This window comes from Leptodactylus fuscus, chromosome 5 (genome assembly GCF_031893055.1).
Source record: "Leptodactylus fuscus isolate aLepFus1 chromosome 5, aLepFus1.hap2, whole genome shotgun sequence".
In the NCBI taxonomy this organism is placed as follows: domain Eukaryota; kingdom Metazoa; phylum Chordata; class Amphibia; order Anura; family Leptodactylidae; genus Leptodactylus; species Leptodactylus fuscus.
Genome location: NC_134269.1, coordinates 18,453,624 through 18,467,413, shown reverse-complemented (window position 1 = coordinate 18,467,413; position 13,790 = coordinate 18,453,624). Strand labels below are relative to the sequence as shown.

General features: G+C 46.4%; 1 protein-coding gene across 1 annotated transcript; it reads right to left on the bottom strand.

Annotated features, from left to right (window-relative positions):
- Positions 1-2,458: 2,458 nt before the first annotated feature.
- Positions 2,459-9,390, bottom strand: BEST2 (bestrophin 2). Its single transcript, XM_075272539.1, has 10 exons — positions 9,333-9,390; positions 6,454-6,628; positions 6,286-6,380; positions 5,900-6,133; positions 5,544-5,698; positions 4,434-4,511; positions 3,943-4,095; positions 3,761-3,841; positions 3,250-3,404; positions 2,459-3,079 (listed from the first exon to the last, which is right to left on the bottom strand). The coding sequence occupies exons 2-10, from the start codon at positions 6,603-6,605 to the stop codon at positions 2,662-2,664; spliced, it is 1,521 nt and encodes a 506-aa protein (XP_075128640.1). The 5' UTR covers positions 6,606-6,628; positions 9,333-9,390; the 3' UTR covers positions 2,459-2,661.
- Positions 9,391-13,790: the final 4,400 nt, after the last annotated feature.

The window sequence follows — 13,790 nt, the reverse complement described above, 5'->3', positions numbered from 1 at the left end:
CCTACCCGAAATGTCCAACAGCAACTTAAATTCAAGGAACAAAGTGGCATCCGGTACATGTCTCCTTGCTTGGCAGGATTACCGCAGTCAGAATGACCCTCATCCCCAAACTTTAATACTACTTCAAAAACCTCCCCAGGGTCTGTTCCCCTCTTGGATCTCCGCAAGCTGCAGAGGGCCATATTATACTACATGGGATCCCTAGGTCTGTCATGCTGGAGGCTTATCGGTCCTCAGTACTATTGGACCACCCAGGACGTGGCAGGCTTACACCAAATGGGTGGAGATTGGGAAGCTGTGCCCCCTATGCACCCCAATGATCTCTTGTAGACTCCGTTTCTCGTCTTGGGCCTGGTTATCTGGACCACTTGTGATGGGTTGTTTCTTGTTGCTTCAGAGAATTCCTGCAAGGCCTCATTTTTCTATAATCTGCTCCTCCTCTCGAAGGGCCTGTCCTCTTCCATGGTCTACAGATGGCTTGTTCTGACTGGCCAATTATGGTTGACATCCCCCCCCCCCCCCTCCGATTCTGTCGCTCAGGCCCTTTGACTACTTTAACACAGCATTTGACCTTCCTGAAAGTGAGTGATTACCGCCAAGTTACCCATTTTACGTTTACCTTGTTTTGTTCTCTGAGGGTCTCTACCCCCTACGGCCTTTGAGAAATTCTGGAGACCTCCTGTGCAGGGTCTCGTCACCACAATCTACCAGCTCCTGTCCTCCTCAGAGGAGAGTCTGTGACACCACCAGCCCACCTGTCACCAGGTATATGACCAGATGGGAAGAAACCTTGGGCCACCCAATCGCCCCTGTTCAATGGCAGATGTGATCACATGCAGCCAAATCCTCAACCTGTGTCACATTTAGGGAGGCGCAATACAAACTCCTCGTACATTCGTATCAGACCACCCCCATACACTATGTCGGAGATGTCTCTCTGCCGTAGACACACTCTATCATATTTTTTGGAAAAGGGCCGACACGAGGTTTGGAAGTCTCGCCTCTCCTGATACTGATCTTGTAGCCTGAATCAAGGACGTCCATAAACTGGAATACCTGACAGCCTTCTGTGAACTAAATACAGTCCCTTGGCTTTTGACTCAATTTGGTCCCCGTAGGACACTTATTGCTTTGCAGGGCTCTGAATTCTCTCCTCCTCCCCATTTCATGCCTCCCCTCCCCCCTCCTTCTTTTCTTCTGTTTCCTTTGTCTTCTTGTTTCACTTCTTAAGCACTTTAACTTGACGTCCATCTATGTACCGAATTGTATTGTTTTCATCCTTGTTGTCACATTGAAAACTTTAACGAACAATTAAACCCAACAAAAATTGAGATTCATTGTACTGTGTTTTACTACTTGGGTCAAAAGAAAATAGTGTCCTTTATCCTTGTGCTTCCCTTGTGTCTTGTTTGCGGAAAAAAAATAAAATACAGCTCTACAAGGAAATCCTACACAAGTTCTTACCACCCAAATGAAAAGCCAATGGAATCAAGTAGAACTACTATAATACTACTCCTATGTACAAGAATATAACTACTATAATACTGCTCCTATGTACAAGAATATAACTACTATAATACTGCTCCTATGTACAAGAATATAACTACTATAATACTGCTCCTATGTACAAGAATATAACTACTATAATACTACTCCTATGTACAAGTATATAACTACTATAATACTACCTCCTATGTACAAGAATATAACTACTATAATACTACTCCTATGTACAAGAATATAACTACTATAATACTGCCTCCTATGTACAAGAATATAACTACTATAATACTACTCCTATGTACAAGAATATAACTACTATAATACTGCCTCCTATGTACAAGAATATAACTACTATAATACTACTCCTATGTACAAGAATATAACTACTATAATACTACTCCTATGTACAAGAATATAACTACTATAATACTGCTCCTATGTACAGGAATATAACTACTATAATACTACTCCTATGTACAAGTATATAACTACTATAATACTACCTCCTATGTACAAGAATATAACTACTATAATACTGCTCCTATGTACAAGAATATAACTACTATAATACTACTCCTATGTACAAGTATATAACTACTATAATACTACCTCCTATGTACAAGAATATAACTACTATAATACTACTCCTATGTACAAGAATATAACTACTATAATACTGCCTCCTATGTACAAGAATATAACTACTATAATACTACTCCTATGTACAAGAATATAACTACTATAATACTGCTCCTATGTACAAGAATATAACTACTATAATACTGCTCCTATGTACAGGAATATAACTACTATAATACTGCTCCTATGTACAAGAATATAACTACTGTAATACTGCTCCTATGTACAAGAATATAACTACTATAATACTACCCCTATGTAATATATGAATATAATTCTATCGGCCATTGATCAGACAATTGTATCAAAACCCAGTTTTATTATAAAATCTTAGCGGTACAGAAGAGACGTGCTATCTATAAGGCAGTGCCATCTCTTCTACACACTGATCTAGACGCCAGCAGCGCCATTACTTAAGTGCACAAACCGCTACTTGCGGTGTATTTGGCACAGGAGAGCGATGATCTGCAGGGATGAGTCGCGTCCATCTCTGCATTGTCCATAATACAATCTGCCACCTCAGGCCTCGGATGCAGTGTTGGTCTCCCCCTCTGGGGCGGCAGCACTGTTGTCTTCTATGGGGTCAGTCAGTTCAATAGGGGGGGCGGAGGACATGTGGGATTCGACTTGGAATATGGTGCGCACATCAGGGGGTCGTTTCTCGGGATGAGGGAGGGTCTCGGCCTGTGTGGGGTCTTCAGGACTCTCGTGATACAGGCTGTCTGAGGACCTGGAGGCCGAGCTGGTGGATCTCAGTAGGGTCATGCGCGTCCCGGGGGCCACAAATGGAGCAGCGAGAGCAGCGGAGGAGGAGAGCGGAGAGGGGCCCACACCGGGGAGGAGGCGGCTTAATAGAGGGCACGGCTGGGTGTAAGTCTCCTCATTCATCTCCTCAATGTCCGACAGCGGCTGGAACTGCATGTCCTCCTTCGCCAGCCTGAGGAGAACACAAATGGTTAAAGCTCAGACCCTAAAAATGGAGGGGCAACAGTAGTTATGGGGGGAGGGGTACAGATTGTAACCACCACAGAGATCCAAAAAGCTGAGATTTGAGGTTGCAGCGTGACGACCCAACAGAGAAGGAGCCATAGAGCGCCGGATACTTACGCCATATCAAAGGTAGATCCTTGGAAGGAAGGCTGGTGCTTCTGGAATAAGGTGGCCGCCGTGTATGGAGGCTGAGGATCCGAGTCATTCCAATACCGATCCTTCACCAAGTGGGGAACATCACCATACATCTCATCTACCGCCAGCATGGACACCTAGACATGGCAGAGGGGAGAGTTATGGCTCCTCCTAGGTATACAACAAAATGGCGGAGATTTGTCGGTATAAATTGTGTATATTCCCCTAGTGCCACTAGAGGGTGCTCTCCGCATACGGGTTTATTATAGCGCTATGTAATGAGCTCCCTCTAGTGGCAGTTGCAGGGATATGAGCTACAGTACCATTAACCCCTAACCTCCCAGGAGTATTATTCTTGTACCGTCCCCATTTATAAATGGTTTGCCCCATATGGATAGATCTGGATCATACCATTGTATTATTAACCCCTTCTCCAGCCAATGTCACTGTAGATGGACTGACTTGTGCAGGTTCTGGGTGTAGCCGCCATTACCTGGAAATTCCTGTCAATCAAGAAGTTGGTTTCAAAGTCATCGTCATCCTCGCCAAAAGGGTTGATGAGCTGCTCCGCCACCTATTAGGGGGAGGGGAGCGGGGGTGTAAACATGTGCTATACTATATAATGGACCGATTGATAGAATAGGAGCCGTCCTGTGATTTGTAATGGACGTATACCTTCAGCCAGCCGGCATAGAAGAAGAACTGCAGGAGGGTGAAGACCGGGATGTAGAGATCCAGCTCATGGCCGCCGTAACCCTGGGAGGGGTCTAGGAACTGTCGTCCAATCAGACACGTCAGAAAGTAGCTGTACACGGCAATGGTCACCACCTGATAGAGAGCAACAAGGTCTCCTAGATTAGAAACAAGAACCTGCTTCGTGTCAGAAACAGCGCCACTCCTGTCAGTGGGCAGTGTCTGGTATTACAGCTCAATTTATTTAAAGCCAAGAGTGGCGCCATCTCTAGAAAACAAAGCAACCCCTTGAAAGCTAAATCATTGAAAACAAGTAGGTTGTCAAAGCCGCGCCCAGGTTCTCATTATCCATTTCTATTAATTATAGACCTATATACACTTGTTGCATTTCTCTTATGTGCCACTGGGAGTCGCTCTACACATACGATAGTATAGAAGATTTAAAGGGCCGGTGTCCAGGTGCTCGTCCTCACCTGAGTGTACACAAGTGGAACGCTGATCCAGTCGTAGTGAAAGAGCATGCCGCAATGTCCACGGAAAGTGTTTAACTCCTGCCGGTACAGAAAGAAGTGAGGACAAGTAGAGAAGATCCAATAATTCTATATCTAGTGATACAGAGAACGGAACTGAGGAAGCTTTTATCATATATAGATTTTATTGTAAGATGTGCAATTCCCCCTCCAAGCCAATAGGGGCGCTCTAGTGCCAAAGAAAGGCATCGCCATCTACTGTTCAGGAGCGGATGACAGCGCCAACTAGTATTTGCATAACAGTGATTCCTTGTGTTCAGTACATTGATAACAGCGCCATCTAGTGTTTACCACTTTGATTAATGCACCACCTAGTTGTTAGCTCATTGATAGCGGCGCCACCTAGTGTTCACCACATTGATAGCGGCGCCACCTAGTGTTCACCACATTGATAGCGGCGCCACCTAGTGTTCACCACATTGATAGCAGCGCCACCTAGTGTTCACCACATTGATAGCAGCGCCACCTAGTGTTCACCACATTGATAGCGGCGCCACCTAGTGTTCACCACATTGATAGCGGCGCCACCTAGTGTTCACCACATTGATAGCAGCGCCACCTAGTGTTCACCACATTGATAGCGGCGCCACCTAGTGTTCACCACATTGATTGCAGCGCCACCTAGTGTTCACCACATTGATAGCGGCGCCACCTAGTGTTCACCACATTGATAGCAGCGCCACCTAGTGTTCGCCACATTGATTGCAGCGCCACCTAGTGTTCACCACAATGATAGCGGAGCCACCTAGTGTTCACCACATTGATAGTAACACCACCAAGAGGAGCTATCCTTCATAGTAAAATTTGCCTGTCTGTATCCAACACTAGGGGGAGCCCTTTCCATAGGGTCTTATGCAGCTCCCACTGACCCCCCCCCCCCCCCATGGTGGTCGTGGATAGAATTTAACCATTTAAAGGGGACTTCCCATAGTCAGCGTTTGTCATCTAGCCACAAGATAAAGATCTAGAAAATTCTAAGGTACGAGACATTAAAGCAAGAGATGCCCAATAAGACCGCGCAGAGCATCGCCCTAATACATCTGCCCCACTCACCTCTATGAGCATTTTATAGGCGTGGTCATCCCGGATTCTGCCCTCGCTCCGCGCCTGCGCCGCCAGACTACAGAACCAGACGCACGGGACCCAGTATTTGTTATAAGAGGAGCGCAAATCCTCAAACTTCTTCCTTTCGTGACGTGTCATAAACCCTGCGGGGGAAATTTTTTAAAAAATCCCATTACCAGATGCCCCTCCCCCTGATATTAGACCACACCCACTACTAAGGACTCCACAAAATGTTTGGCGCCCGTTTCAAGGCGTCTGCTTGCTGTCAGTGAATAGAAATATCCATAAACATGAACTTGTCACAGCTGAGGGTTTGTCACAGTTGTAGTCAGTCTCCACCTCACCTGCTTCTACCACGTGGTCTATGGTCGGGAACCTCTTGAATGCGGCGGTGCTGACAGAGCGCAGGATGAGCAGGCCGGACATGCTGCAGTAACGCATCAGAGTCCTGCGGTACATGCGCCCCCGCTCGTCCGATCCCTGCACTGTGGCCGTGATGGCGCACATGACCCTGTCCGGTAATGGCATACACAGGTACTGGTTCCACCAGCGGTTCACGACCAGTGTGACGTAGAAACCTGAGAAACGGGAGAAGGAAATATGGCGTTCATCAATAGCGCCCCCTAGGTATGATTTTACAGAAACTGCGGCATATGTCATAGTGAAATGGCATAATGTACAGGTCACGAATTTGGCCACGGTAAGATGTCCGTACTGGGCGGAGCCTCACCTAGCACAAAGGACACGGGGATGAGGTTGGCGTAGTTATTGCAGTAAAGTGACACTTTCTCGAAGCAGCGTCTCTGATCTTCGCTGAGGAAGAACCTGAGGAAACAGGAGAAATATCTCAAAACCACAAGACCAGTCAGTGAATGACCCCCGCCGGCGGCCATCTTACCTGTATGTGATACTGAGGCCTGAATACATGACGAAAAACACCAGGAACTCCTTATATAACAGCTTGTATATACTGCCCCGCCATAGCAGCAGGAGCTTATAGAAACCACCAAAGCGGGCATTAGCCACACGAGCCGTGTACGTCACCGTCATGATGCCCAGCTAAGAACGGGAACCTGCAAAATAACCAGAAATTCATGTGGTACTGTCTGCTGAGGCAGCGTATCTAAGCCGGTTCTGTGACACAGCCTGCTGAACCAGTGTATCTAAGCATATATCATGTGTAATACTATCAATTGAGCCAGTGTATCTGAGACTATTATGTGTGACACTATTTCAGGTATCATGTGTGATTCTATGTGCTAAGCCTCTGTATCTAAGCCTATTATGTGTGATCCTGTCTTCTGATCTGGTGTATCTAAGTCACAATGCTCATGTGCAAACTCTATTGTGCTGATAAACCGGTTAACAATAAGTCTGGTATTTACTTGGTACGAGAATGAGCTGCAATACCAGACACTGCCTGTGGACACCGGTGGCGCTGTTTGTGCAGGCAGTGTCATAATCCCAGTCTACACATACCAGACATCCAGGGAATCAGGTTAATTGATAACTTCCTGGACGTCTGCAGCGTCGGACACACACATCCTCACTATGGATTTCCTATGTTTGGAGACATTCCTGGGGACAATGACGGGCACATAATCCTCAGTTTCAAGGACAGTGTATATAAGAAGCAGATGATGGGAATACAGCGGCACTTCCCATAAAGTGTGCATCTTATCTATCCTGACCTGTTTATGGTCTGGTCACACATTAGATAAATTCTGATTTTAGTGAGATCACCGAATAGGTTTTACGCTGCGCTGACTCAATCTTGGGGGTTCGTCCGGGATAAAGTAAAGTTTCACAAGTAGCTGAGTAAACATCCATCCCCACCATTGATAAGAGGCAACCAGCATAGGTGTGTAGGTAATAAAGGGGGCAACAAAAAACGGACTTTGCCTAATAACATATTCCCCCAGTATGGCCCCTATGACATCACTACTCCCCTGTATTACCATATTACACCAGTATACATAAAGGTATTATTACCCATCTTTCCCAGAGACTGGAATATAGCTAGATAAATAGTGATACGGGAACAAGGAATGTAACACTATAGCACTAGTATATACCTGGACCATATTACTTGTCATCCAGCTTTTCCAGATACTGATGTAACTAAGGAAAAACTGAACTGAAGCTCCCAAGACTAACTATATTCCCAAACCTTCCATCAATGTCCCTCTATACTCTGCTAACAGGGTCATAACTCAGTACATTAAGACTTTATACAATTGTAGGCACTGGTAATACCACTATACAGTCCTTATATAATACTGCCATATGGTGACCTAATATACAATCCTTAAATACCACCATACAGTACAAAATAAATACCCCCACTCGGTGACCAAATAATGCTATCCTATTGTACTTAAATAATACCACCATACAATGTATGAATAATATTACCATGTACAATTCAAATAATACCGCCATACAGTGACCAAATAACACCACAATACAGTCTATAAATAAAACTATCGTATTCTGTGCAAGTAATACCAGCATACAGTCCTTACTGAAATACAGTGCTGAAATAAGGGGAGCGGAAGGGCGGATTTTGGCACCAAGAGTGACGCAGGGAGCCGAAATCCGCCTGCCACGACTTTTCCCTCCGGAGTAGGCGCAAATTAATGGGCCGACCCAGGAGATTGCTGCCGCGAGGCGGACGCCATGGAATCCGCCTGAAGAAAGGGCAGCTTGCTAGCGGAAAAAAGATCGTGAGCAGTCTCCATAGACCACCATTGTGAGGGCGCTGATTATGACGTGAATTCCGCCCCCTCTGTGCCCGTGTGAACGGCCCTCACACTACTCTATATAATACTGCATTTCAGTGACCAACTAAAACCCACAAAAAGTCCTTAAATAATACCCCCTATCAGGGACAAAATAACACCATCATATAGTTCTTAAATAATACTACCAAACAGTGAGCGAATAATACCCCCAAACAGTTAACACACCGCTGCATACATGATGTAACAATGCTATGCAATCGTTTACAAGTCTAAGGCAGTGTTCACATCTTCATCACGGAGAATTAGGTCCTGCGAGCGCAACTTTTTCATCTGACAAAGTCCCATAGACGACAGTGGATCCCGGGCGGATGCCATTACAGCCATTACAGTCACAGCGGTCTCTCGGGATCCATTTTAACATTCAATGTGTTCTGTCCACAACGGAGCAGAAAAACGGGCTAAAATATCACAGACACCCACCCAAGGTGCAAGGACATCTCTAGCGCCCCCATTACTAGGGACACCTGTGTGACTGCAGTGGTCAGATAGACCCTAGAAGATACAAAGGATGATATGGCAACTACAACTCCACTAGGGGGCACAGGCTCTATAACACTATAACGCCCCCTTGGTCCAGCAGGGGGCAGCTCAGTTTGGGTCTGTATCCTAAGGATTGATGGAGGGTGAACCCCAATTCTGCACTGAATAAGGGGCTCATAGACGTCAGCACCATGTAAGGACACAGTAACCCTATACCAAGGCTATAGGGACATAACTGCAAACCCAAAAGCGTTTACCGCAGATGTAGCAGTGCTGAAAGTGCCATAAGATGCAATGGTCATGTATATAGCGGCTTTACTGTACCTGCAGACCCCATGTAAGATCACACACCCAACTCTCTGCTACATCCAGGCACCCAAACACTATAGGATAAGCTATATGTCTGGGGTCTCATTCACATCACCACCTGGTCACATGATCCTTAATTATAAGGACCCCCCATAGTATAATAATGGTATAACATAACACTCACCACTCCAGGTCTCCACCGCCTGCCCCTCTCCCAAATCACAGAGCACAGATGGAAACCCTCTCCACTAAGCAGCCTGCCCGTCTCTCCCCTCCCCACCCAGACACCTCTGCTCTCCTCCTTCCCACCCACTATCCCCAGCATGGAATTGTCCAGGTGTGGGGGGGAGGGGGGAATGCAGGTTGGAATACAATGGGACCCCATAGACCGAAACTGGACCTCTGCCTACACCTCCTGGTATTATCCAGCCGGGCACTCGAATCCACGATGCCCACTGTTAACCACTTAGGGGTCATTCCTCTCCACATACTCCACAGCAGGTACCAGCGAAAGCCAAGAGTAAAGGGAGAAGTATGAGGCTACGTTCACACAGTGAGATCTGCTGCCGATTTTGGGATGGATAATACCCCAAATCAATGTCATATCCACCCTCATTCTGCTCTGGCCCAAAAAAATGCAGCAAAATCACCAATAAAAACACCGCTTTATCGCAACGCAACGTGGGGCCTCATCTCTTCTGTTTCCACCAACGCTTCAGATTGTCATGATAAGCGCTTATTCCCACATCGCGGTCATGTCAGGGATCTGTACGGAGCGGCTTTCGGGGCTGAAAGCAGAAAAAACTCTGTCAACTGTATAGCGGCCCGGAGCTCCCGCTGACTCCATTGGCAGCTGAGGTGCAGTGAAGGTGCCCGGCCGCTATACAGTGGACAGAGCTTTCTGCTTCCGGCCCTGTATTGTGTAGTGGACGGGCATCGGAAGTGGCTCTCTAGAGATAATCAGTCCGGGTGTCGTCCCCCTGTCAATCCTATCCATACAAAGAATAAACCTGACAACCCCTTTAAATGGGGGAGGCAAAAATGCGACACGCTGCAAAAAAGCTGTGAAAAATCCTGGTGTCATCGCTGTGTTTTTTTTAGCTGTTTGAGACCTTCGCCTTACGGCTTGTTCAGATGGCGGAAAGCGAAGAGGAACTGAGACTGACTGACCGGCTCTCTATAGTGGAAAGATGTGACAGAGCTTTGGCCTTTCACTTGCAGGTCAGATGAATAGAGGTCAAGTGAACCTGCCAATTTTGGTGGGACCCAACAATGTGTCCACGAAGGATCAGGCATGTTCAATTTCAACATGCCTGCTCTTTTGTTCCGAGAAAAGGTAAGTCGCCAAGAGATATCACGTTAGGATATGTCTGTCTGTAACACAAGCAAACACAAGACGGCCCACCCACCCAATCACACCCCACAAAGCTTGAGCAAAGTGGCCGGCTTTATTGGCATGGGGTAACCTGAGACACTACTATGCTGCCTTATACATATCCCCTAGGCCAGTGATGGTGAACCTCATAGAGACGGAGTGCCCAAACTGCAACCCAAAACCCACTAATTTATTACAAAAGGACAACAAGGCAATTTAACCTTAATAATGTGCGGATCCACAATTACAGACCTGCAAAATATGATCATATGAATGGGGCTTTGTAGAGCTTTCTGCTCCACTGTGACCCCCACACAGTACAATCTGCTCCACAGTGTCCCCCACACAGTATAATCTGCTGCACAGTAACCCCTACACAATACAATCTGCTGCACAGTGATCCCCACACAGTTCAATTTGCTCCACGGTGGCCCTGACACAGTATAATCTGTTCCACAGATGGGTGGGCGCTGAGTGCCACCTCTGGTACCTGTGCTATAGGTTCGCCATCACAGCCCTAGGCTAAGGCCCACGTTGTGTAAATAGGTCCAATGCGCATGGCTGTTTCCGTCACCCCCACAGAGTTGCATTGTGCACATGCCCCTCATAACAGTAGATGCCAGGGAGTGTCATTGTAGTGATCAATGGGTGCACATACATACATGCACATATGCACATACATGATCTGTCTCGTGTTGTGTTACGTTTGCTGACCCATTGAGACATGGATTCCTCTGAAGGATTTGGGCTGGGGTATCGGACACATAGACAATAGATCCTTTAAGTCGTGAATGTTGTGAGGTGTGATCTTCATTGGCTGGACTTCTAGATGTTTTGGTGGTGCCGTAGATCCTCAAGCACCACTAGTACCGGCACACATCATCATAGTGCGGTATATATAATACCGTAACGCCACGGTGGCCATAATGGTGATTCCATCCTTTTTCTAAGGACACCAAGTGATCCATCATACACTACAATAGGATAGAAAGCTGATGCTGCCCAATAGTCCAGAATCTTCTAGAAGTAAGAACATGGAGGTGAAGAAGACTAGACCAGAGCGGAGGTGTGTGGCGGCGTTCATGGCTCAGGAAGGACGGGTGTTACTGGATTATTACACTACATCACAAATAGTTGGTGTATCTAAGCTGACCACATGCGATACTATCTGCTGAGCTGGTGTATCTAAGTCTGTCATGTCTGGTACAGTCTGTATGGTCAATAAAGCCAATTATCTGTGCAGAAACTGATTGTATATAAGGACCCTTGTATAGCCCATGCTTACACAGTAGGAGGTCTCGTTCCATTGTATCAGTGTAAAAGCTATTAGTCTGGAGAGGATTGTATATGTGTACGGATGAAGGATACACTGCACCAACCCTCCAGCTCTGTGAACTGAACGAAGGCGGAGTTCTCTGCAAGTCCAACTTTTTTGTCTGGCGACTTCGGCGCAAAAGAAGGGACACCTGACGGATTCTTTTATAGTCAATGGGGACCTTCGGGCACCGTCTTTGTCCACTATTTAGCGGTCCCTGTGACCCCAGCACAAATGTGAATATGGTGTAAGTGATAGTTGTGATACTCGGCTCTCTAAAGGCTCTGAATGGTTGTATAAATAATACTATATCTGACATTATTGATTTGTAGGCCTTTCAGGGTCTGTGGAAAGCTGGGTGCCGACCCCCATGGGCAGCTGCTCCATTTTCATTCCATCTATATGAAAAAATGGAGGTGATGGGTGCCATTCACTTATACAGCGGGGGCCATGATCCTCTCCCGACACAGATCTGGTTTCACAGTTATTTGCATAGAATAGCAGCAGCTCATGGGTTAATCCTAATATCACACCATGTAAAGCATCGTATACAATGGATGTGATCAATGTGTGATCGGGGAGGTCGTCACTAGGAAGTGCTGCTCTCTGACACAGCGACATTCATACAGGTGTGGCCGGAAACGGTACTGCAGCTCTACACCTTCCAAGACGTAGTCCATATACTTGTTTTATCACAAAAACCAGATTCCCTGCTCAGATCCATTTTTTTTTCCCCAAAATGTTATCGACAGAAAATACAATGGCAACCAATCACAGCTCAGCTTTCATTTCCTACGCTGTACTTGAAATATTAGAGCTGCGCTGTGAGTGGTTCTTATGGGCAACCAACATCTCTTCTATTAATCCGGCCAATTGGGGCAGCTTTACTAAAGTGGCCAATAGCGGAATTGTCTTAGTTGGCCATACCAGCCAATCACAGCGCAGCTTTCATGTTTCAGGAGTGGAATACAAAATGGGAGCCCTCTTGTGATTGGTTACTAGGGGCAACTAAGATGGAGTTGTAATAAGTCTGCCCAAATGAGTTTATTGTTCTGGAGGTAAAACCTGCCCCGGTCAGAGCCCCCTCCCCCGATCTATGAGCCGCCATTGTGGCCACTATAGAGGGCGACAGAACGTCATAACAGACAGAAGGAAGGCGAAGGCTGAATATGGGGGCCATGTACTGCTCCACTGCTAGGGTCGCCTCTATCACCTCCACTAACTGGTGGTCATGTCTGGATATGGATGGTGGCATAAATATCATGTGTGGTACTGCCTGCTGGACCGGTGTATCTAAGCCTAGCCTGTGCGATACTGAATGCTGAGCTGGTGTATCTAAGCCTATTCTATGCGATACTGACTGCTGTATGTAAGCCTATGTGATGCACCCTGTAGTACTGGTATATCCCTGGCGTATCCTGTGTGATACTGTCTGCTGGGATGGTGTATCTAATCCTAGCCTGAGCGATACTGAATGCTGAACTGGTGTATCTAAGCCTATTCTATGCGATACTGAATGCTGAGCTGGTGTATCTAAGCCTATTCTATGCGATACTGAATGCTGAGCTGGTGTATCTAAGCCTAGCCTGTGCGATACTGAATGCTGAGCTGGTGTATCTAAGCCTATTCTATGCAATACTGACTGCTGTATGTAAGCCTATGTGATGCACCCTGTAGTACTGGTATATCCCCGGCGTATCCTGTGTGATACTGCCTGCTGGGATGGTGTATCTAAGCCTAGCCTGTGCGATACTGAATGCTGAGCTGGTGTATCTAAGCCTATTCTATGCGATACTGAATGCTGAGCTGGTGTATCTAAGCCTAGCCTGTGCGATACTGAATGCTGAGCTGGTGTATCTAAGCCTATTCTATGCAATACTACCTGCTGTATGTAAGCCTATGTGATGCACCCTGTAGTCCTGGTATATCCCTGGCGTATCCTGTGTGATACT

What these genes read in the sequence shown, in the direction of transcription:
- BEST2 (XM_075272539.1), bottom strand. Translation starts at nt 6,605, where the DNA reads ATGACGGTGACGTACACGGCTCGTGTGGCTAATGCCCGCTTTGGTGGT. An exon ending in CCCCGTGTCCTTTGTGCTAG is followed by an intron (nt 6,134 to 6,285) that starts GTGAGGCTCCGC and finishes CCCGTTTCTCAG; the next exon opens with GTTTCTACGTCACACTGGTC. An exon ending in CCTATAAAATGCTCATAGAG is followed by an intron (nt 4,512 to 5,543) that starts GTGAGTGGGGCA and finishes CTGTACCGGCAG; the next exon opens with GAGTTAAACACTTTCCGTGG.